General features: G+C 39.9%; 1 protein-coding gene across 2 annotated transcripts in view; it reads left to right on the forward strand.

The window, feature by feature from the left end:
- Positions 1-23,351, forward strand: part of CPED1 (cadherin like and PC-esterase domain containing 1) — a 262,071-nt gene that overhangs the window by 41,457 nt on the left and 197,263 nt on the right. For both annotated transcript variants that reach the window (XM_035698382.2, XM_049093860.1), the window contains exons 3-4: positions 12,201-12,307; positions 18,856-18,931. In XM_035698382.2, coding sequence (XP_035554275.1) covers positions 12,201-12,307; positions 18,856-18,931 — 183 coding nt within the window. The remainder of the gene's footprint in view (positions 1-12,200; positions 12,308-18,855; positions 18,932-23,351) is intronic.

Consider the following 23,351-nt stretch of genomic DNA (forward strand, 5'->3'; position numbering starts at 1 on the left):
ATCTTGCTTTGGAAATGTGGAGTGTTATAGTCTTCTTCTGGAAAGCAATCTGGAAAAATCCATAAAATTTAAAATACTCCTACTTTTTAACCCAGCAATGTTGTTGGTGGGAATCAATCTGATAGCAGTGAAAGAGCATCAAAACATGATAAAATATGCACATGAATCTTAAAATTAACAATGTCAATGAAACAAAGAAAATGATTTTAAATAGCAATGATCAAAATAAAGGAATGTGATTACTATATGAATTTTGAATAATGAATAATAAGAGAGAAAAATAGCAAACCGTGCTCCAAGCCTCTGGTGAGGTGGGAAATGAATGTTATAAGAGGAAGGCCATGATTTTTCAGAACTCTGTTAATATCTGTGGGATAAATTATACCTGTTAGATGTGCAAGACCAAGTCACTTTATGGTATGCTTCAATAGTACTTGGCAGTTTCGCACTGACCTAAATATTCTTCATCTCATGGGTAACAGAATTATTAGCTTCAGGGGGCATTTCCAATATTCTCTTGGCTTCTAGGAGCAGGGCCAATTTTCAGAAAACTGTGAAGTGGATGAAACCTGTCTTAGGCGCTAGCCCAGCTGACCCATTAGCCAGGTGCCTCCTTGCCTGAAGCACCCACTGTAGGGTGCCATGGGGGCTGGCCTCGCTGCTCGGGTCACACCTACCACCTGGGGCCTGTTGGTACTCACTCATGAGGATGTACATTTCTTCACCATTAGTTTCAAGGCTCAAGATGTCACCTAGTCTAGCAAATGCACTTGCACTGCCAATGAGAGAAAACTGCTGAGCCCAGTTCTAGATAATGTGCACGAATTTTAACTGAGGCTCACTACAGATGAGGTCCTTCCTTATCCTTAGATTGAAGCCACTAATGAGTGTCTTTCCTTCTATGGTAAGAAGGCCTATTGAAGACACATAAAGGGGTAGCAGAGAGTAGAAAGAGAAGATTATTCGCTGTGTTTTCTAAATTAGACGTGTATCACTCTATACAGAAGATAACATATTTTGTTTCTTGAAAGTTCATCAAGATCTGGATTTTTTTTTTTTTTTGGATCTGGATTTTTATCTGGAATTTATCTGCATGTGTATACCTTCCACTCATTTATTTATTAAACAAATACTAATGTAAAGCTTATCAAGTACTAGGCACTGTTCTAAGCACTTTACAAATATTGACTCATTTAGTCTTCATCCTATTCCCTAAATGTTGGTATTATTATTATTATTATTATTATTATTATTATTATTACAACTACTTTTTGGAATGACCTTGAACAAGTTCATTAGATTATCTGCTGCTTGATTTGAAAATGGAAGATAAGACTTGCTCTATCAATATCTTACAGAAGTGTATGATTGAGTTAAATAAATCTCCAAAGAGATTGAAAATAATGCATTATGAGCAGGAGATGTGTAATCCTAAAATACTTGTCGCATTAAGTAATAAGCCATTGAGGGAGTTGGTTCTTTTTCTCATGTTAGTGAATTAATTTTCTTAAGCCTTAGTTCTCATCTGTGCTGAATTAGTGTGGAATTATTCTTAGAATAAATTTTAAATCAATGACTCTCTCCTCCCTCTCAGATTGCTCACAGTCCCTGGTGCCTTATTATAAAATGTTAAGCCAGACATGACTAGGTTGCATTCATTGCATTTTAAAGAAGTCATGCAAAATGACTTTTAATAAAACAGGAAGAAGGAATAATATTTGGTTAAATGAAGTGTCACAATGCCAATTATACGCAGAAACCTCCTGTTCCATAATGTGGAATTTGATATAAGGAATGTCTGTCTAAAACTCATGTCAAGTACTTAAGTAATAAAAGAACTAATTTTATTATTTTTTTCAAAGAATTTATTTATCTGAGAGCGAGCAAGAGCGAGATAGAGCACAGAAGGAGAGAGAAGCAGAGGAGCTGCTGAGCAGGGAGCCCGACGTGGGGGTCCCTCCCAGGACCCTGAAATCGTGACCTGAGCTGAAGGCAGACACTTGACTGAGCCCCCCAGCTACCCCTAAAAGAACTCAGTTTAAAGCACCAGCTTCATAGCGAGTATTATGAGTAGGACATTATTTTCAGGCATCAGGATATTTCATAATTGACACCAGATACTCAAGTTACAGTCAACACATGGCTATTAAACAAGAACTATGGGTAGGGCACTAAAGTTGGTGTCAGTGGGAGAGAGGGCACGTCAAAGGCGAGTGAGACCTTTCAAGGATATAGGGCATAGGTAGACATGAGCGCCCCTCAAACATACACGTGCGTGTAGATCATCTGGGGATCCTGTTGTTGACAAATTCTGATTTGGTAAGGTCGAATTCGGAGGCTGAAATTTTTCATTTCTGTCAAGCTTCCAGCTGATGACAATGTTGCAGGTCCAAGGACCATTGTTGAGTAGTAAGGATGCTGTAATAAGTAACTGTAATACCGGACGCAGTATAAGCAGTACGAGGGCCAAATAAAACGTCCCAGAACAGAAAAGAAAGTTGCCAATTCTGAGTGTGGTGTGTAACGGGGAGCTCTCAAGCGGATTTTGTGAGGAAGAGCATTCATAGGGAAGAGCCGCATAGAGATCTGTAAATGCTTGGGGTCTCCGGGACCAACAAAGGGTCAAGATGACAGAAGAGGAAGTGGGGGCTGCTTTGAGAGAGGTGTGACTGGAAGCCCAGGTGAGGGCAGGTGTAAGAGGCCCAGGTGGCTTTGCTAAGGAATTTGATCTGTCTTGTGCTGGCAATGGCAAAATCTGGTTCTTTTGGAGGATTGCTCTGGCTGTAATGGGTTGGAGAAGGAAAAAGAGAAGCAGAGGGCCTAGGAGACTTTGCAGAGATGGCGAGATCTTAGGCTTAGAGAATGTGATAGGATTTGGAAAGGTCGGGAAATATTTAAGAAATTCCAGCTTAAAATGGATGGGAATTGGAAATCAATGGGATGTGGGAATGATAGACAAGTTGAAGATGACCTTATACCTTCTAGCTTGAGGGAGAGAGAGAGTGGCCACGCCTTTGATGCTAAGAAAAATGGAAGGAGGGACAAGATTTCGGCAGGAGACAATGGGTTCAGATTTCCACTCCTTCGGCAGGGCATTTGTTCTAGAAAGCAACTGGAAATGTCTCTCTGAAATACGAGAAGTGTAGAGAAATGTAAATTTGGGAGTCGGTGGCAAAGAGGCAATAGCTAAAGCAATGGATGTAAACGAAATCACCAAAGGATTTGAATTTAGAGAGAAATAGTGTTGTATGTAAGAAAAGGCTACAAATCTGGGGACTTGCACATGGTAACAGGAGGTCTCGGAACCCGAACTTGATCTATTTTCCAATTCTCGGTATTTTAAATACCATTAGAATTTTTATTAGCATACAATGCCTCTTGCATAAAGAGGAATTGTCTCTGCCTTCCAGCCTTGCGGTGCTGATTGGGTTCGCAGTGCAGCACCCTGAGTATGAAGGACTTAGTGAGATGCGTAGTTAGTACGTGAGGCTTTCGGCCCGGTTACGTCCACCGACTTAACGATCGTCTTATTTTCCCCGGAGGCCGTGTGCAGGCTGATCTTTCCATCCCTGAAGTCCACTTTATTCAGATTTTCTTACGTGATGTCCTTCCTCGGTTGACGGCCGCACCCAGGACATCGCATTAGGGTTGGTCCCCCTGCGTCCTTAGGCTTCTCTCACCTGTGACTGTTTCTTAGACTCTCTCTGTTGGTTGGGGGACTTGGCAGCTCCGGGACCAGGCCAGGCCCTCTGGGGTCTCTCCCCTGGGATTCGCCTGGTGTTTTCTCCTGCGATCAGACGGGGCTGCGGCCGCGGGAGCAGGAGCAGGAGCAGGAGCAGGAGCAGGAGGGGAGCCGTGGAGCTCGGCCCACCCTATGGAGCTGTGCAGGCTCCAGGTGACCCAGCGCTGCTCGTGTCAGCCCTGACCCGGGGTGGGGGCCCAGGGCCAGGCTCCCACGGCCGTCCTTTCACCTCCCTCTCCATCCTGCACTCTCGGCAGGATGCCCTGTGTTCAGCCCCGGACCAGGACCGGGAAGCTGTGCTCCACCGCCCCTTCGAAGAGTTTGGAGAAGCTACGTAAATTATTGGGTATTTTTACACTCACAAGCTTGGTCTCTTCATCCCCATCTATCTACTTATTCGGGTCATTTTTTCATGGTGACATGGACTCGCAGGTAGTTATTTTATACTTCGGGTTATAATCCAATATCATTGATTCTGTTGCTCATAGTGTTCCAGTTTGGATCATTGACTCCTGTGTCCCTTGGACGTCCTCGATCATTGTTTTTGTTTGTTTCCCTGTTGGTTTTTGGGCTCTTCCTACCTCCTGGCACAATGATGCTCTAGGCTCATCTTGTGTATTTAGTATTCCAGCCTCTTGAATCAGCCATTTCTCCAAGGACCTGTGGTTCCCTTTATTGGAGGATGATCCTAGAAACCAGTATCTAGGCACTAGGTGCAGTTTGATTTTTAAAATTGCTGAAGTGTTCATTTCCTTTAAGGTCTTCTAAGCTGGTGACAATTCCAGACATTTAGAAATTTGGTAAAATGCTTTAGAGTTTTATCCTAGATAGACAACAATCTTGAAAGCAGTAAAAAAAAAGAAAGAAAGAAGAAAAAGTAGTAAAAGTTTAAATACACGTTTGATTACACTTCAGTAGCAGACTAAATAAGGGCCCTGAAAATCTTCAAAAATAGCATTTAAAAAACCCTATGGATTATTCCAAGGTAAACATTTCTTAGATTTATTTCATAGGAATAAACTGATCTCTTTTATTTCAAGTTCTTCTTAATGGAAAATTTCTTCAGAGCCTGAGTCTTTTTAAACTTTTGTAAAAATTTGAGCATAATATTGGTTTCTTGAGCTTATGAGTAGAGCAGAAGAATTTCAGGAGCTCAAAACTCCTCACAAAAACGATCTCATTGATCTTCACAGGGCAGAAAGAAGGTAGAGGGTATAGGATAGGAAAGCTTGATTTCTAGTGTGGATTTAGCACACCGTGTGTGTGTGGGGGTGGGGCGGGAATAATGGCTTAGAATTCTGTGGTAAAACACAAAGGTGTGTTTGTTTGTTTGTTTTGTTTTTGTTTTTTTTTGTTGTTTTTTTTTTAACATCACCTCTTAAAGGATAAGGAGCCACAGGGATCACAAGCAAAAACCCTTGACCAGACTCTTGGGGTAAGGAACTAGATTTAATTAGATTTTGTGACCATGTTGTATAATCACTGACGACCTAAAGATTCTATATATATGATTTCTCTTAAATTCTGCAATATTCAGTCCAATAAACATCTATTAAGTGTCTACAATACAATATAATCAGTGTTAGATAAAATACAATCAGTGTTAGATAAAAGAATGTGAATGGTTTTGTCCTTAAAGAAAAGTCAAGAATAAAATGTGGGCTACTGTTCTGTAGATCCATCATATAAAGAATATAGTTAAGAGAACTGGTTCATGCAACCTGGAAGATTCAGGAAAAGATACTTGCAAAAGGTATTTGCAATGACTACTTTATATCCAAACAATCTTACGGTGTTATGAAGCATAGAACCTAATTTGTCATCAATAAGTTAATCATGTGTTCGTGAATGTGACATTATTTACTAATTCTGATAAAGAATGGACACAGGGAAAATAATACTTTGTTATTCAGTAAGAATTTGATAGTCTGGTTGTGAAGACAAAAAGTATATAGGTGGAACAGTGACTCTATGAAATATTCTCATTTTGTCTTATAGAGGAAATTATGCATTATTTATAATTTAAACATCTTCAGTATTTCATGCTAAAAAACCCCATACATTTTAGGAAATCACCATCCTTGTATCCTTATGGAATCTAACAGTCTAATACTGTGCATAAGTAAATGAGGCTTGGCTTTTATAGCTATGTATCTTGGAAGCCTTTGGACAAGTTTATTTTCCAAGTCAGACTTTATAAATCTTTTCTGCTTCCATCTGATGTATGTGTTCACAAAAAAGTTTCCACTAAGTAAAGCACTTGGAATCTCCTTTCTTTAAAAAAAAAAAATTCCCTTAAATGCTGGGAATGGTTAACTTTATTTTCTTAGGCTAACTTCTCTCTTATTCTTACTAAGAACCAAAATGTATCTTTCGGTCCTTGTAAGACTACTTTAATATTTTCCCTCACTACTTCCATTTTTAATTTTTACAATATACTGGCTTTTGGTTGAGTTTTCATTGTTGATCTCTTGCTCACCTTCAGTTGTACATTCTCTGTGGATCTCACAAATATATAGCAAATAATTCTGAGATCCCGGCCACTGTTGTAGACCCTGAGGATATCGGAGTGAACAAAACAGGCACAGCCCTGCCTTCATGGAACTCACATTTAATGGGCAGGGCAGGCGGGCAATAAACACATAGACAAGATACCTATAACCTGTCAGATGATGCTAAATGCTATGATGAAAAATAAAGCAGGAATAGACTTAATATTGAGATTTTTATATAGTGCGCCAGAAAATTGAAGTTGTCATTCCTTGAGGATAAACAGCATTTATGTGAGTGATAATATCTCAGAGTTCTCTGTTGTTCTCTGGATTGAGTTACTGACCCGGTGAACTTTATCAATGAGGGAGGTCATCTGAGAGCCAGGAAATGATTGTTTGCTTTCCATGGCAGCCCGCCTCTGAGAGACTGGAAATATTCTGAAGACAGCCCTCACTCCGTAGGGCAGATGCTTGAGTAAAACAAAAACAAGAACAAAACCCTTAAAAATAGCTCTTATTTTAACACCGAGGATGTTACTTGCTTCCTGAGGACGAGGAGAGAACGATAGAAACTAACTCTACACCATTTTGTGTTGAGCTGATAAATCTGGACCCTGTCTGTGGAGTCTTCATTGCTCCCTGAGCCAACACTGAGGAGGCATGTTGGGGTGGTGTTATCAGCAATTTTGTTCCACAGATTATGGGGAGGAGCCCATATAGGTTTTTCATGTTTTTGTAATTTTGAGATGAAGAACAGAACATCCACATCCTGTTTTCCTAGAACAATGTCCTATGACCTCTCTATTTATGGGCTTGGCAAGTCCAATGTGGGAGTTAGTCTCACTCTGGTTTCTTTGTGACAGGGAAAGAAATCATTTTAACCATCAAAAAAAAAAAAAATCTAAGAAACTTTTAGAGATTTCTTTTCAAAAGTAGGTGGAGGCCAGGTTAATATTTATAGTTCCTGAGTATATGTGCGGTTGAGTGCTCCCTCCTTCTACAGATAAACATTTTACTTAAATTACCAATGGTAGCTAAGAATGCTTTGGGGCACTAGGTGAGGGTCTAGGAATGCCCGGGGTACCTGTTACAGACAGTCCTTTTTGCCTCTAAGGCCCCAAAGGACATGGCTGTGCTGGAGAGTAGTTGGAAAAATACCAAAGCTATCTAATTCCTCTTCGTCTCAGGTTCCTCTCTTGTAGAGTGTGTAGAATAATTGTGTCTACCCCATAGGGTTGTTGGAAGTTCTGCGTAAGTTAAAACACGGGAGGTAGCAAAAGCTGAATTTCTCTATTGCCTCTGTGGTTTCTGAAGGGATAATGATGTTACGGCCACGAATGCGGCCCCTGGAGCTAAACGTCCTGTGTTCAAATTTTCTTCCTACCACTAACTAGATGGCTGACCTTGAACAGGTTATTTAACCTGACTGTGCTTTTCAAAAAGAGAATGATCATATCCAGGAGGCTATGGTGTGGAATAAATGAATTAATACAAATACTTGGAATAGTACCGGGCTTCCTGTAAGGGCTCAAGAAAGATTTACTGTTGATATCATCACTGCTACTACTAGTACTATTGTTTATTTATTAGTGTGGCTTTGGCACTCAGATCCTGGTGCAATATTGTAGGGAGCTGGGCTGAACCATTGAAAGGTCTCCTTTTCCCTCTGCCAGGAAAATCTAAGAAACCACCATCCAATTCGGCCAAGGGTGGCTTTGCCTGGTTATTTTTTTTCCCAAATCCAAGTCTGACCTCTTAGCTCTTACACTCTGATAATGTCAACCGTCCAGGGAAGAAGAAACACTGAGGAAGGCCAACACACTCCAGGTGCCTCAAAAAAAAAAAAAAAAAAAAAAAAGTCCTAGGCAACTTATAACTATGGTGACAGCCTTGAGACAGGCTGAAGGTCATAAAGGGTCCAAAGAGAAACTGTAGGGGAGACATGAGAGCTGGCCCACCTTGGAGTGGTACACGGGTCACTCTTCCAGTCCAACTGGAGAGAAAAGACCTAAGTCAAAAGGACGTCCACAGGCTTCTCCTGATTTTTCCAGTCTAAGAGACCACACTTCAGTCCTCACCAACTTTAACAGCCAATAAAACGTCTCTGGAGTTGAAATGACCTTACTCAACCTTGCAGGAGAGCGTGGCCCGATCTGAAGATCAAAGGGTGTGTTCAGACATCCTTTGAAGACCAACTGACCAAATATCAATTTGCCTGCTGGCCTCTTAACAAGGCCAATTTACCTAATGAACGACTCTAATTCATTTGAAAGCTAAAGCGTGGAACATCATCTTGCTGAATGAGCAATTCATGCAAAACTGACACCCAGTGTTTTACATGGGGTCCCGACCGTTCCCCTGGGAGGCAGAGCCAGGCAGGGGGGCCAGGCCAGGCCACATGGCCAGGTGGAGGGAATGTGGGAGGCTGTCCTCGGCTCCCATCAGGGGACCCAGTATGACCACAGCCTCTGAGTTTTCAAATGAAAGCAGGAATCTGGGTCTTGGTGTGAATTACACTGACATTCGCATTTTGGCAAATAGTTAAAATTTAAAACAAAAACAAAACAAAAATCGTGCAGGCCAAACGCACCACCCCACATGCAGGCTTGATCTCTCCGGGGGGCCCCTCAGCCTGCAGTCCCTGCTGTGCACCTGGGCCTTGGCCTACTCACGGCTCGGCTCGCTTGCAGCTCCTGAGCGTGGCCCCACAGCTCCGCGATATTCAGCAACCTGTAATGTTGCTGAGGCACATATTTGTTTCCCAAAAGCTCCAATGTTGACTTCTGAATGTGATTTACTTAGCTAGTGAATGTGCTTTTTTCTCTGCCGGTTTCTTTTTCTTTTCTTTTCTTTTTTTTTTAGATTGTATTTATTTATTTATGAGAGACACACAGAGAGGCAGAGACACAGGCAGGGGGAGAAGCAGGCTCCCCGTGGGGAGCCTGATGCGGGACTCCATCCCAGGACCCTGGGCTGAAGGCAGATGCTCACCTGCTGAGCCACCCAGGGATCCCCCTCTGCCTGGTTTCTAAACTTCAGTGTGGCTTTTGGGATTTTTTTAAACCAAGTTTGGATACATGGTGCCACTCATAAAACAAATGAAGCTTTTTCTTTTAAAAGGGGCTAAATAGGAATTTTGAATGGAAACAATCAGCATTTTTCAGACTGTGGAGGCAGTCTTGAGATTCTTGGCTATATTTTACTTGAATTTTAAGGGTAAATTTATTGTGCTCTAAAGTATTTTTGAGATATTAATTTTAAATTTAAAATATCTGTTAAATATTTTTGAGAGGTACGTGGTGTCCCTTATGAATGTCAAAAACCTGTATGGCACTTTATAAGTTATCCTAAATTCTTTTTAATGTTCATATCCCCCACAGATGGTTGAAGGCGGTGACTGTACTTTCTCTCTCTCTTTTTTTTTTTTTGCTATTTACATTCATAATTCTAGTGCAATGTCCTGCTCATAGGACGTTCTTAATAAATTAAGTGCTTTGCATTATTTAAACGTATCTTCCAGTTTTAAACATTTATGGCTTAGATATATATATTGTAATCAAATTGAGAAATTGTGTGTATGCCTTGGGTAGTGAGGGGGGGCATGTGTCAGCCTTGAAGAAATATAAAACCTACTGTGTCTTTTTTAAAAGATTCTATTATTTGAGAGACAGAGAGAGAGTGAGAGAGAGAGAGAGGCAGAGACCCAGGCAGAGGAAGAAGCAGGCTCCATGCAGGGAGCCCGACGTGGGACTCGATCCCGGGACCCCGGGGTCATGCCCTGGGCCCAAGGCAGACGCTCCATGCAGGGAGCCGGAGCCGGGCTCGAACCCAGGACTCCCGGATCGTGACCTGAGCCCAAGGCCGACCTTAACTGACGGAGCCTCCCAGGTGCCCCCCGCTACTGTATTTTTAATGCCCAAACAATCTAGTCCACGATTTGAAAGCCTCTCTTTGCATATCCTTATCTTCTTAAAATACTTGGTTGAGGATGTTATGTCAGGAGGTTTCTTCTAGAGTTCTAGTGTGTCTTGGGCTAGAAATAATGCCAAATGCAGCCATCTTTGCGTTTTCCCTTTTGACTTCATATCAAAAGTTTTGGCTGAAAGTGCCAGGTGCACATTTTCAATAAAGTCGTGGAATCATCATAGAATATTTGGTGTGGGCTTTAGGAAATCCTTCGGAGTCTCCTTCAACGTGAGGATGCATGAGACAGCGTAGACCTTCCCGCCAAGGCCTGGTGGCTAATACAGGCAGAGCTTTCTCCCGCCCCTAAATTGCCTGCAGCATCTTTCCGGGTCCCCTTGGACTATTGTGCTATATTCCAGCCTCTTGAGATCTATGAGGCAAACAGAAAAGCCCTGGGATGGGAGCTCCCGTGTTAACTGAGTTCAGTTCTCCGGATCCTTTAGTTTGGCAGAGGGTTTCTCTTCGAGGAACAGGGTCATTCCAAAGAGCCAGAGAGCACAGAGCTTGTCAAGACGTAAAGAACGTGGTGGGTGCACAGTGGCATTTCATTCCTGATGGTCGTAGATCACTCTTCATTATCAATCTTTCCCGCCCCCTGGAAAGCCCTTCTTTGAAAGCGTTACGTGTTCAAGTGAGAAATTCTTTTGGGAAACCATAAAAAAGACAGAATTTGGTTGTTTCCTAGCTTTTTAGAAGCCACTAGTACCTAATGAAAGATGACTGATGAGGTCTGGCACGAATAGTTACCGCAGGAACATTATTTTAGGACTGATCAACAGGAGAGGCCATCTGGACAGAAATCGCTTAATTTTTTAAAAGTAGATTTCCACCCAAGATGGGGAGAGTTCCCAAGTAATATCAATCCTTTTGTACATGATGTAGTGTTTGCAGGTTATTGCTGAGATACCTATTTCTATATCGTCTGAAGCAACATGTTTACTGCCCTATCACGGGCTGGTTGTTCATTCATTTAACAATTTTTTAAAAGATTTTATTTATTTATTTGAGAGAGCGTGAACACACACACACACACACCAGCAGCTGGGGGGAGGGTAGCAGAGGGGCAGACGGAGGGGGAAGAGCAGACTCCCCGCCGAGAGGGAGCCCGATGCCAGTCCCAGGATCCCGAAATCATGACCTGAGCCGAAGGCAGACGCTTAACCGACTGGGCCACCAGGCGCCCCTCATTTAACAAATATTTTTCAAGTACCAATTACATGCAAGACATGTTGATAAAAACCTACATAAATAAATCAAAGACAGTAAGGGAAAATAAACGTATAACACATGTTAATTTTCAAATGTCCAAGTATTATGCAAGAATGTACTCTTCTGAGATTATTTTGGCAAGTTACTAGGATTTATTGGCAAAGAGCTTTGTCCTTGGTAAATAGCTGAAATATCATTTCCTTCGGCCCATGTTATACTCTGTATTTTGACCTCAGCTTTGCTATCTATAACTAGACCACAAATTCCTTTTAGACAAAACCTATTTTTTAAAATTTTCATTGAATTTTATTTTCTGCTGACAACAACTTTTTCTTTGTAAGAAATCTTATAAAGGGATATCCGATGTTTAAGTTTTGTGAAAAGTAACGGTGATACCAAAGTCCAGAACAAAATATTTGGTGTTTTGACTTCTTATCATTATTTGATTTTGGAACCAGCCTCTATCTTAAGAGACTTTATAATCCTCTTTCCTCCAAATCTCCAAATAAGACTTCATAAATGTACAAAGTTAGTGACTTAAAACATTTAACCTCTAGTCTTTTAGTTTTATGACATCACTTTAGATAAGTGAATTTTCCTTGATATAATAATAAATATAAAAATATTTCTACATTAGAAAAGTTGCATTTAAGTTACTTCAAATATTGACTTAAATATGTTCAGAATCATTTGTGTTTTAGGATTTAAATAATAAAATTTTTAAGTCTAAGAATGGTGCCTTCAAAAATCTGATAAAAATTATTTATTTTTCAATATTCTTTTGCTATTAGGTGATTTGGGCTCTTGGGATCTCCTCATTTGCCTGTCTTCTAGGAAAGCTGGTGGAAAACCTTGCATATCCAAGGAAGACATGTGCCTTTTAGGTTTACATCAAAAGGTAAATATCCTTTTCGAAATGTTTGCAGACTTTAATGGCTTTTTGGATATTAACACCAGCATTTCTTGGCCCATAATATTTTTTTTAATGTGAGAAAAGCATCAGAGCTGCTAGTTATTTCTCAGTAGTGAAATAGCATTGTAGTAGCTACACTGATTACTTGGTATTTCTGCAGTTGATAATCTTGGTGTCTCCTTCCTCCTGGTAGCTCTTGACTTCCTTGGCCTTTGGGTTGAGCACATCATCTTTTTTTCTTCTTGTCCATCTCTGGCCATTCCTTCTCTGTTTTCTTCATAGCCACCTTTCCTCTGCTCATACTTTAGATGCCTGTGTTCCTCAACACCATTCCCAAGGCGATTGAGGATTCCCAAAGGTACATCTAAAATTCAGGCTTCTTCCCAGTCTCCAGGCGCACATGTATAACTGCCTATTAAATATCACCTTCGCGTCACACAGACGCCCCAAATCAACAGGGAGAAAAATAGCTCGTACGTTCCCTCGTAAGTCACTGCTACTCTTGCATTCAGTAGCTCTGCAGGACTCCTGTTCTATTGGTCACGAGCATGATCAACCACAACGTCACTCCCTACGGTAGGAAGCCGGCCTTCACCTCTGATTCCCTCCTCTCGCGTGTCACCTGCGTTCCACCAATCACCACTACTACGGAACTTTAAGTACATCTCAAGTATTTTATTTCTCAAGTATCCCTACTCGCTGCCTCTATCCTGGCCAATCACCTTTTCTCACCAGGGTCGTCGTAGAATCCTCCTCACTGCTTTTTCTGAAGCAAGTGCTTTGTCCCTGAAATCCACCCTGCCCACGGTTGTCAGGATGAGAAATATTAAAGTGCTGAACTAACCCGGTTGCTCGTGCACTTAACCTTTGAATAGCTTTACACCAACCGTGAGATAAAGTCTACGGTCTTCCCTGTGAACATCAGTCAACCTCCAGGCAGGAGACAAATGCCATATATATATATATATATATTTTTTTTTTTTTGGTTTGAAAAATGTATGTTTATTGGAAGGAACTTTATTTATTTATTTATTTATTTAATAAATTTATTTTTTATTGGTGTTCAATTTGCCAACATATAGAATAACACCCAGTGCTCATTCCATCAAGTGCCCCCCTCAGTGCCCATCACCCAGTCACCCCCACCCCCCACCCAGATCCCCTTGTACCCCCCCAGTTTGTTTCCCAGAGTTAGGAGTCTCTCAGGTTCTGTCTCCCTCCCTGATATTTCCCACTCATTTTTTCTCCTTCCTCTTTATTCCCTTTCACTATTTTTAATATCCCCCAAATGAATGAGACCATATAATGTTTGTCCTTCTCTGATTGACTTACTTCACTCAGCATAATACCCTCCAGGTCCATCCACGTCGAAGCAAAGGGTGGGTATTTGTCGTTTCTAAGGGCTGAGGAATATCCCATTGTATCCATAGACCACAGCTTCTCTATCCATCATCTTTCGATGGACACCGAGGCTCCCTCCACAGTGTGGCTATTGTGGACATTGCTGCTGTGAACATTGGGGTGCAGGTGTCCCGGCGTTTCACTGCCGTATTTGAAAGGATTTAACTGAAGAGAAACCAATGAAGGAGCTTTTTATTGCGGTTCTGACAAAATAAGAGAAATGAAATTAGGGACAATCTAATTTTAAAAATTAGGGAGAGAAAAGGATTAGAGGCACCAGGGATCAGCAGCCTCGTAAGATTTCACTACCCTTGGTCTGAGGAAGGGTATGTAGAAGGAGTGGTTTGTAAAACTTAATGAGAACTGAGGCCAGGAAAGAGGCCTCACTGGGAAGGGGCTGCAAAGGAGCGGGGGTTGGGGGTGCCATTGCCAAATCATAGCCCTGCAGAGAGGAAGCCAGGGAGCTAAGTGCTCTCTTTACTCCTACCCATCCATCTCTTGCCAAGGCCTCCTGTTGGTGCCACGCATCACTCTAAGCCTCACATGTTTATTTTTGCCCATTCTTTACCTACGAGGAGATTGACGTGCAGAAAAATTCAGAGAATTGCCCGAGTTCTCATTGCTAATAAATGAGGCAACCAGGATTCAAACTCGGGCAGTTTGGCTCCAAATTTTGTTTTCCTAACCACATCACTATAAACCTCTTCTGGATAAATATTTAGGACCGACTGCATTTACAGACTATGCTAATGAATACTCTTAAAGAATGCATTAGTTCTAAATGCTTCATATTAGATAACTGTCACGTTGGAGCATGAATAATTTGAAGCTTTATGAACCATGACTTATTTATGTCAACATAAATATTCAAAACAGAAGTTGCTTCCAATTTGTTGGGGATTCTGAGATGAACAAAGAAAGGGCTCCTGCTCAAATTAGGGTTACTCATCCCATCAGAGCTTTGGAATTTAAGCACTTAACGAAAGTGATCTTAAGATTTGTTATGAAAAAATGAATGGCCTGGAGTCTCTCTAGTCAGAAGGAGAGGAACATGATTTTAAAACTGTTGGTCCCTGTGATGCTGAAAGTGAAGTGAGGTCCACTATTTGGGGTAACACTAAGTTTAGTAACTGGGGCTCTATTTCACCTTTAACAGAAAGGCTCTAATGTTTCAAGAGCAGAGGGATTCATTTCTAGCTCTAAATGTTTGTAGGATTAGCAGTCCCTAAAACCAGGATGCTGTTTTTAGTACTTGGAGCACTGAGAACCACTGAAATGGCTCTTATTATAAAGCATTTGAGCACATTTTCAGGTGAATTTGATGGAATGATAATTGCACGGGAGAGACAAGGAGATAATGACTCTTCTTGTCATTAATTCTCGTCCTTGTGGAGGATACTGAACAGCTTTTGGAGAACACCTGAGTTTTGATAAAGTAAAGAATAGAATGTGTGTAACAATCTAATGAAAAAAAAGAAGTCCCTTAAGATACAGTGTGAAGTGTGTGTCACTTTGCGTGAGCCCTCCCAATTTTTTCCCCAAGTGCTTTCTTACACTTTATAAGTAGTCCAAATTCCAACGTCTACTCTCCTTAATGAGTTATTGGTATTACACTAGTATTACTTTTCATTTATAAACACTTTCTGAATGTTTAAAATTATATACTGTTGTTCCTATTAATGAACAAAAATCTCCAAATAAGAAGGATGTTTTACTTTTGCTTCTGATAATATGTAATAGGAACAATTTAGATGTAGATGACCTTCAGGTTAGGATTGTGGAAGGTATGTGGGGACTGAAATCTTTCTTTCTTCCTTTTTTTTTTTTCAAAGCTGAGCTGCCCTCTCTTATTTTAAGATTTTATCTATTTATTTGACAGAGAGAGAGAGAGAGAGAGACAAGTAGATAGAACTGCAGACAGAGGGGAAGCAGGCCTTCGCTGAGCAGAGAGCCCGATGCGGGGGCTTGATCCAAAGACCCTGGGATCATGACCTGAGCCGAAGGCAGACAATCGACTGAGCCACCCAGGTGCCCTGGGATTAAAATCTGTCTAAACGTACATTTCCTTTTTCTCAATTTGATCTCAGAAATATCCCAGGGCTCCACCATCATTATCATTTTTCATATGCATTCTAATCTTTTCAAAGATATAAAAGGTTTTATGCCAAGAAAAACAGCAGCTTCAAAAAAAAAAGAAGAAAAAGAAAAACAGCAGCTTCTATAAAATATACACATTTGCATATGTGTATGTAAACTGTTCAAACCCAATATGAAATCATTATATATTGAAAATAATTATTTGGGTGATAATGATGTGTCGTAGATTCTTTAGGTATAAAAAAAGGAGCACTCTGGGGGGGGGTGTTGTTTATGGGGGAGGTTGTGCATGTGTAGGGGCAATGGGTATGTGGGAAATCTCTGTACCTTCTGCTCAATTTTGCTGTGAACCTTAAAACTACCTGAAAACTTCTTTGAATACGTTCCTTTTGATAATGATGCAAATCTCATGTATTTTATGATGTACACAAAAATAAGAGTAAAAAGCAATAATGTTATCTTATATTAGCTTACGGAAGAGCTTTATTAGGTTTAATGATGAGAATAGATGGAAAATACACGTAATATAGCTGACTTGCTATGGCTGTATGACCCACAGCCCTTGAATATGTTTCTTTGTGCCAAGTTATTCAGTTTAACTGCTTAGTCTGGTGCTCTGTTACAGAGTAGAATGGAAATGATATTTCTTGTGTCACGTGTCACCTTGGTTATGTCATCTGCGGAGACTCTGTGAATTCCAAAGATGTGCTTTGGAGGAAGGAACAGGGGAAGAGGTCACTGAGTGGGGGATGGAAAAGCGGAAGGCGGAAGCCTGAGAGCAGTTGCTTCCCTTGGCTTGGCTCTGCTTTCTGATTCTGAGTCAGTTTTTTCTTCTGACCTCAGGTCTCATATAGAAAGTCACCTCTCCAATGAGATACAGTGACCGACACTTCTGCTGAAATCTGTGCAAGCTGTACTCTATCTTTGCAGCACCTTTACAAGGTCCTCTGTCCCATGAGTTAAGTCACGATTATTCATTTGGCCAGGCCTCTTCCATTCCTTTGTCTAGGATGAGACAGCTCATCCAGGATGCTCTAAGCACCTGCTGTAACAGCACATTGGCTCTGAACTCTTCAAAAAGCAGGAGGAAGGTTTAAACTGGACCTCATCACCACATAGCCTTTAATGATACTTACCTCATGCTACTCTTCATTCTGAGTCCTTCTATTAAAGTTTCTATGTAGTCAGTAGCAACTGAGTGATTTTGCCTGGTGAAAGAGGAAATGGTTCAGGTTTATTGACTTTTAAAGCTTTTGACAATATAATTTACTTATTTTTTTTAAAGATTTTTAAAAAGATTTTATTTAGTTATTCATGAGAGACACACAGAGAGAGAGAGGCAGAGACACAGGCAGAGGGAGAAGCAGGCTCCATGCAGGGAGCCCGACATGGGACTCGATCCCGGGACTCTAGGATCACGACCTGAGCCAAAGGCAAATGCTTTAACTGCTAAGCCACCCAGGCATTCCAACAATCTAATTTAGAAAGAGTCTTTGTATATTATCCTTTTGGAAAAAAAAAAAAAAAAAAGCTTTTATTGAAGTTTCTCTATACTTTTGCCATATCCTCTCTTCCCTCCAGCCATTCTTAGGAAGTCTGAATTGTAAACTTAAGGACCTTCTGAAAATTCTTTGTTTTTTTTACTTTTAGTCTCTGAACTTTCTCATGTTTGCATTTGAGAAATGTAGACCCCTTAAAAGTCTAACGTGTACCACACTTACAGCCTTTGCACTCCCAGGGCCAGAGGAATGTGCCTCGGACTCTGGTATCTTTGGAGACCTTCAACCTTGAGCGTTTAACAGTGTGGCTCACACAGATTCACAGGAGCTGGTTCTGCTCAAGCCCCCACTTCATTCATTCACAACGTGGGCTGAAAGTTGACTGTTTGCCAACTAAATGAGTGGAGTGAACAAGGGTTGGAGAATGTTTAATCAACACGTTGTTTCAAAGCATTTTAAGCGGATCGTTTTGTAAAAAACTACCCCTGATGATTGAATTACTGAATCGATAAAAACCTTACAGAAGCAGGGAAACTCAGAGGCCAAAAGCTCTACAAGGAGAAGCAAAGTGACGTGCTCAGGGTTATGATTCTGTTAAATGTCCTCCGTGGACATGTGGGAGTGTACTCCGTGGGAGTGTAACCCGTGTTTCCGGTTCTCTCTTCAAGTGCAGCTAGGTTCTTTTCTAATAGGACTCGTCAGTAGGACACAGTGAAGAAACTACAATACTTGATAAGCTTAGAGTGAGTTAATTTAAAAGCAATCACCAATTTCTCAAAAGTGAATCTGATTTTCAAACTAATTTACCACGATCTCTTTCTGTTGGTTGTAACAAGGCTTTGCCATTTGGGGCGTTCTTCTCCGAATTTAGTTGAAAACAGCTTGATAATCAGTCTGTAAATTCAGAAGAGAAGGAGAGAATTGAGCTTGTTTGTGTCTCTTTTCTTTATAAGGTAAAACATATATTTGAATTTATGATAACTTCTATGAAGCTTTCTGTGAACAAATTTTTGTGAGAATACAGTTTTGCGGTGACTGGATTTTATATCTGGAAGCAATCATGCCCTTCAATGTGAAGTGAAGTCTATAAAAGTTTGAAACAGGATTAGCACTGAATTTCCACTAAATGTCTGTGATTCAAATCACTGAGTGCTTTTGGATCTTCAGAGTTTGGTAGTGCCATTTTCTGAAAAAAGCAAACTTGGCCACTGTCAAGTTATTTGTGTCACTCTATTTGCCATAAGGACATTAGTATTTCCTTTTAGTTTTAGCACTTATCATGGCTTTGAAATATATCAAGGTTTTCAGAAGTGTTCCCAAATATTTTAAAGATTTCCAAGGGCAAGTTTTTGTTTTATATTATCAAAGAAACCACTTTATTATTCTGGATTTGAACGTTGACTTGCAGAGATTTGAAGGTAGGGTGTGGACGAGGTAGACAATAGTTCATAACTATAACTCTGTGGGTTTTTGCATTTCCTGTGCTTTAGCATTTATGAATGCCTAACTCACTAGAATCTTTCTCATTCCTTTCAGGTAAACATATTACCAGAAATACAGCATCAGCTTTGCAGAAAAGAAGGATTATGTCAAATAATTAGGAGATTTCCAGGTAATCTTTAGTTTGCTTCCTTATGCATAAACATGTAAGATATGTAGGCCGCATCACCAGATACGGAATAATGAGATCTCAGACCTGCATATTTAGCTCCTCCGTCTATCATTCCACAATTACAAATCTTTCAGAATCCACAAGGTTTTGCCCATGGGGAGACCCTGATAAAAAGGAATACAAGCATAACATTGGTATTCTTTCTTTTACTTTTGCATCCTAACTTTCTAGGTGAATATTCCCTTTTTCCTTTGCATTTGTCTTTAAAATAGTTGCTGTTTTATTTTATAAGTAGTTATTATACTTACTAAAATACTCCTTAATTACTTAAAACAAGGTTTAGAAAAATTTTTTTCATGACTAGGTAGTTCTGATATTAACAGATTTGCTTCTGCTTAAAAAATTCCCTCAAAAAATTTTGTATGTTTCAGATAGGATACTGAATGAGTAACTTCCACGTCTTGACATTAGAAATTTGGGACAAAAATTAACATCTCATTTTCTCATCGATTCCCAGAAGAAAAAAATCAGATGGTCTGCGAGTCTTCATAGATCAAATTATAGCTTACTCTAAAAGCCATGAGTGAAAGATTCCTCAAATTTCTTGGTTAAAATCCATTTAATGTTGAACAGCTTATGCCCCTAGAAAGTATTTCACTATATAATTACAATTTAGATCTAGAGAGCTTCAATTCTGTTTTTAAAAATTTAATTTGTGTCCTAGTGGGATCAAGATACCCCATGGGGTTTTCCATGGGTTTTCAGCTTCCACACAAAACATACACCACCTTGGCATGTCCCACTGTGAAGACTACTGCCATTTATCAAGGATTAAAATAAAATAAAAATGAATCAACAACTCAACTTTCAACCTAAGGTGTTCATCTAAGATAAAAAATAGCTATGTAGGGGATCCCTGGGTGGCTCAGCGCCTACCTTTGGTCCAGGGCGTGATCTGGAGTCCCCGGATCGAGTCCCAGGTTGGGCTCCTGGCATGGAGCCTGCTTCTCCCTCCTCCTGTGTCTCTGCCTCTCTCTGTGTGTGTCTATCACAAGTAAATAAAAAAATAAATCTTAAAAAAAAAATAGCTGTGTAACCTTGGTTCTACAGTTAATGTTTTTATATGGCAGGTGTAACTTGACTCCATAATCCCTAAGTTTTGTTTTGTTTTTGTTTCTATAAACTTCAGCTGGGTAGGTTTTTTTTTTTGTTGTTTTTTGTTTGTTTTTTTTACTTTATAAAAAAGTATGTTTTTGTGAGATCCGAGTAAAATAATCATTTCCATTAATATATTATTAATAGGTATCTAAGAATACTTTAGGCAATTTGAAAAAAAGATTTGTTTACATTTTGGATGGAACCCGCATATTTTTTGTTGCTACTTACATCTCAAAACGATGGATTCAAAACATTTTGTTTCTTTAGCATTAGAGTTAGCAGACATGTAGACTCATAGGAATAAAAGCTCATTTATATCCAGAAATGGATTATCACTTTTTTTTAAAGATTTTTTTAAGAGAGGGAGCAGGAAGAGAGAGAGAGAGAGAAATCCAAACAGACTCCAGGCTGAGCGTGGAGCCTGATCTGACCTGGGGCTTGACCTAGCCACCCTGAGATCCCTACCTGAGCCCAAACCAAGAGCTGGCCGCCTAACCAACCGTGCCACCCAGGTTCCCCTGGATTATCACTTTAGAAATGCTCCTCAGAGAACTCTCACATAAGTTCCTATTTTATATTCTGCTCACATACAATCAGGAAGTTTTTAACTGTCTTCTTTTGCTTTAAATATTTTTTCCCCAAGAACATCTATAGGCTCTAGACATAGGTCGTCCTTTCACCACTCTCTGTCTAGTGTTTTAATTTTCTATTTAGCTCTGTGACTAACAGGATAATTTTGTGGAATATACAGCCTCTTAAATAAAATTATTTCTTCTATCATGTTATTCCTCTTTAGCTGAAGATAATTTTCTTAGATGTGTAGCTCTAAAGGACAGCATGTAACGCCAAGGCATTATTTTCCGATTTAAACTTTGTAAACAATAGCTTTTGTTGTAGACTGTTGCTATGAATATATACTATGTGGTATAAACTCAGTATTCACAAGTTTAAATACATTCTATTTGTGAATAGCAACTATTCAATATTGAATACAGATTAGGTACCAACATGTCGGTGCCTAAATATATACTAAAGAGGTAAGATAGTAAAACTAAGCAAACTACCTTATAATTTAGCCATTTTATTTAAAGTCAACATGGCCTCTGCCATTTTAGGAGAGGCAGAGGTTTCATTTGGAGGTAGACAAAACACAAATTATTGAAACCAGAGATTTTTTTTTATCTCTGCCCCCTATTAGATCTGTGATTCAGAGGTTGTTGGTTTTTCTGTTTGCTTTTTTTAAACCATAAAGTGAGGATGATGAAAATCATTTCATAAATTTAATTTTAAAAACATAGTAGATCCTATCTATGTGTGTGTGTGTGTGGAATTGAAGAATAAAGCACTTTATATATCATACCTAACACATAATGCTCAAACAATGGTAAATGGATCCTCCTAGATGCGAAAAATCAAGCAACGGACCTCACAGTATTTAATCCTTTTCTCTTTATGTGATCATCACTATGATTTTTTTATATTTCTGGCAAAAACTATGAAGGGTCTGAGATTTCACCCTATTTCCAAGCTCACAGGTCAGCCTGCCACTGCTTTCCTGGGCACTGGCGGAAGACATGAGACTCCTGGGTCAGAGACAAACGACTTTATTATTTACAGCAACCGCAGCAGGCTGACCACCAGCATTTGCGCTGGTTCACGGATTCCGGGTTCCCACAGGGTGGTGTGAAGCGGGCTAGGTGACACTTGTATACTTGTGGTTTGTGTTTCAGTGGAGGAGCGCTGAGCTTAGGGAGTTGGGATGTTTTATAATGGGCAGTGAGCATGCCTGCCCTTTGCTCTAGAGAGAGACATTATTTTTGTTATACGGGACGAAACCTTCTCTTTGCTCCAGAATGAGACCCCAGCTCTATTTTTCAAGGCTATTTGTTATATAAATATCTTTGAAAAGATAGCTCAGAACAAAGACTGTCAGTGCCTCTGTTTGCAAAATGTATAGAAATGTGAAAGATGCACGGAGAAGTGTCTCCCAGCAGTTTCGGAGAAGAATACCTGACAAATTCCAGCTCTGACGCTTAATCAGTGTACCACTCGGAGCAAGATTTAAAGCCTACTTGTGCTTCAGTTTTCTTGTCTATAAAAATACAACGTTTGGCAAGGACTAATGATGTTGAGAGGACATGATTCCACTGTGCCTTTTTTTTTTTTTTTTTCATGCAGACATGCTGTCCCAGGCTTTATCTCAAGGTAGAGACAGGAATGCTGAGAGAGGAGGGCTCATCATACTGCTAAAGGGGGCTGGGATCCTGCTTCTGCAGCAGGACAGAGATTGGGCCAGAGGTGGAGGAGTGTTTGAAGACAGCATGTAAGACGAACACAGTCTGTTCCATTCCATAGCCAGACTGGATGTACCTGCCATTAGACTTGTGACTCACATGGAAAGGCATAAATCCATGGAATTTTTACTGGCTAGCACAGAGGTTTATTTTTACCTTGCCATTTAATGCTTTGCTTTTTGGAGAAAAAAAAAAAAGTTTCATAACTTTAGTTGGTCCAAACTTCTGGCTAATGTTTATTTTGTTGTTGTTGCTTTTTAGTAAGTTTGTTTTTTAGATAAAAAGGATTTCTTTCTCATATTTGAAATATGAATACAAAACAAAATATCAGAGAGTGGTTTTACTTGGGTTGTGAGTTGTTTTTGTTCTTTTATATGCAGTAGCATCAACCAACAAGCCTTGGTTAGAAGTGTGCCAAATTTTGGGGCATTACTCATTCTTCCCAGTAGTGTTATCTTAGCTCCAAGCATTAGGTTTCATGTGAAGCTGGAAATGTATGCAGAACTTGATGCAAAGGTAGCATTTTGAATGTTTCAGGATCTATGTCCTCATTTTTATAATAACATGTGGGTACGCAAAGAAAAAGGAAAACAATAAAAAAAAATTAATCTTTTGTTGTATCTGAAGAAGACTGGACTTTAAAAAATTATAGATGTTTACTACCAAGTATAAAACGTATCTTTAAAATAACATAATTGAAATTATTTTTAAGCATTGATCAATAATAGTTAACTATCTCATGTGGCACTGGTGATTGTTTTTAATATCCCAGGTCTAAAACTTCCTATTTGTCAGATGATGTTAGTGAAATATTGGCAGGGAGTTGGGTAGCCTAGCTTGGATTTAAACAAAGCAACATGGAAATTCTCAGCGCTTAATACCATCTGAGGATTTTTGTTGCTTTCATTTTTTTCCTCCCCTCTGCTATAACCTGGAGGGATGTTCTCCTTAAAATAAGTCTTCAAGAA

Source organism: Canis lupus, chromosome 14, assembly GCF_003254725.2.
Source record: "Canis lupus dingo isolate Sandy chromosome 14, ASM325472v2, whole genome shotgun sequence".
Taxonomy (NCBI): domain Eukaryota; kingdom Metazoa; phylum Chordata; class Mammalia; order Carnivora; family Canidae; genus Canis; species Canis lupus.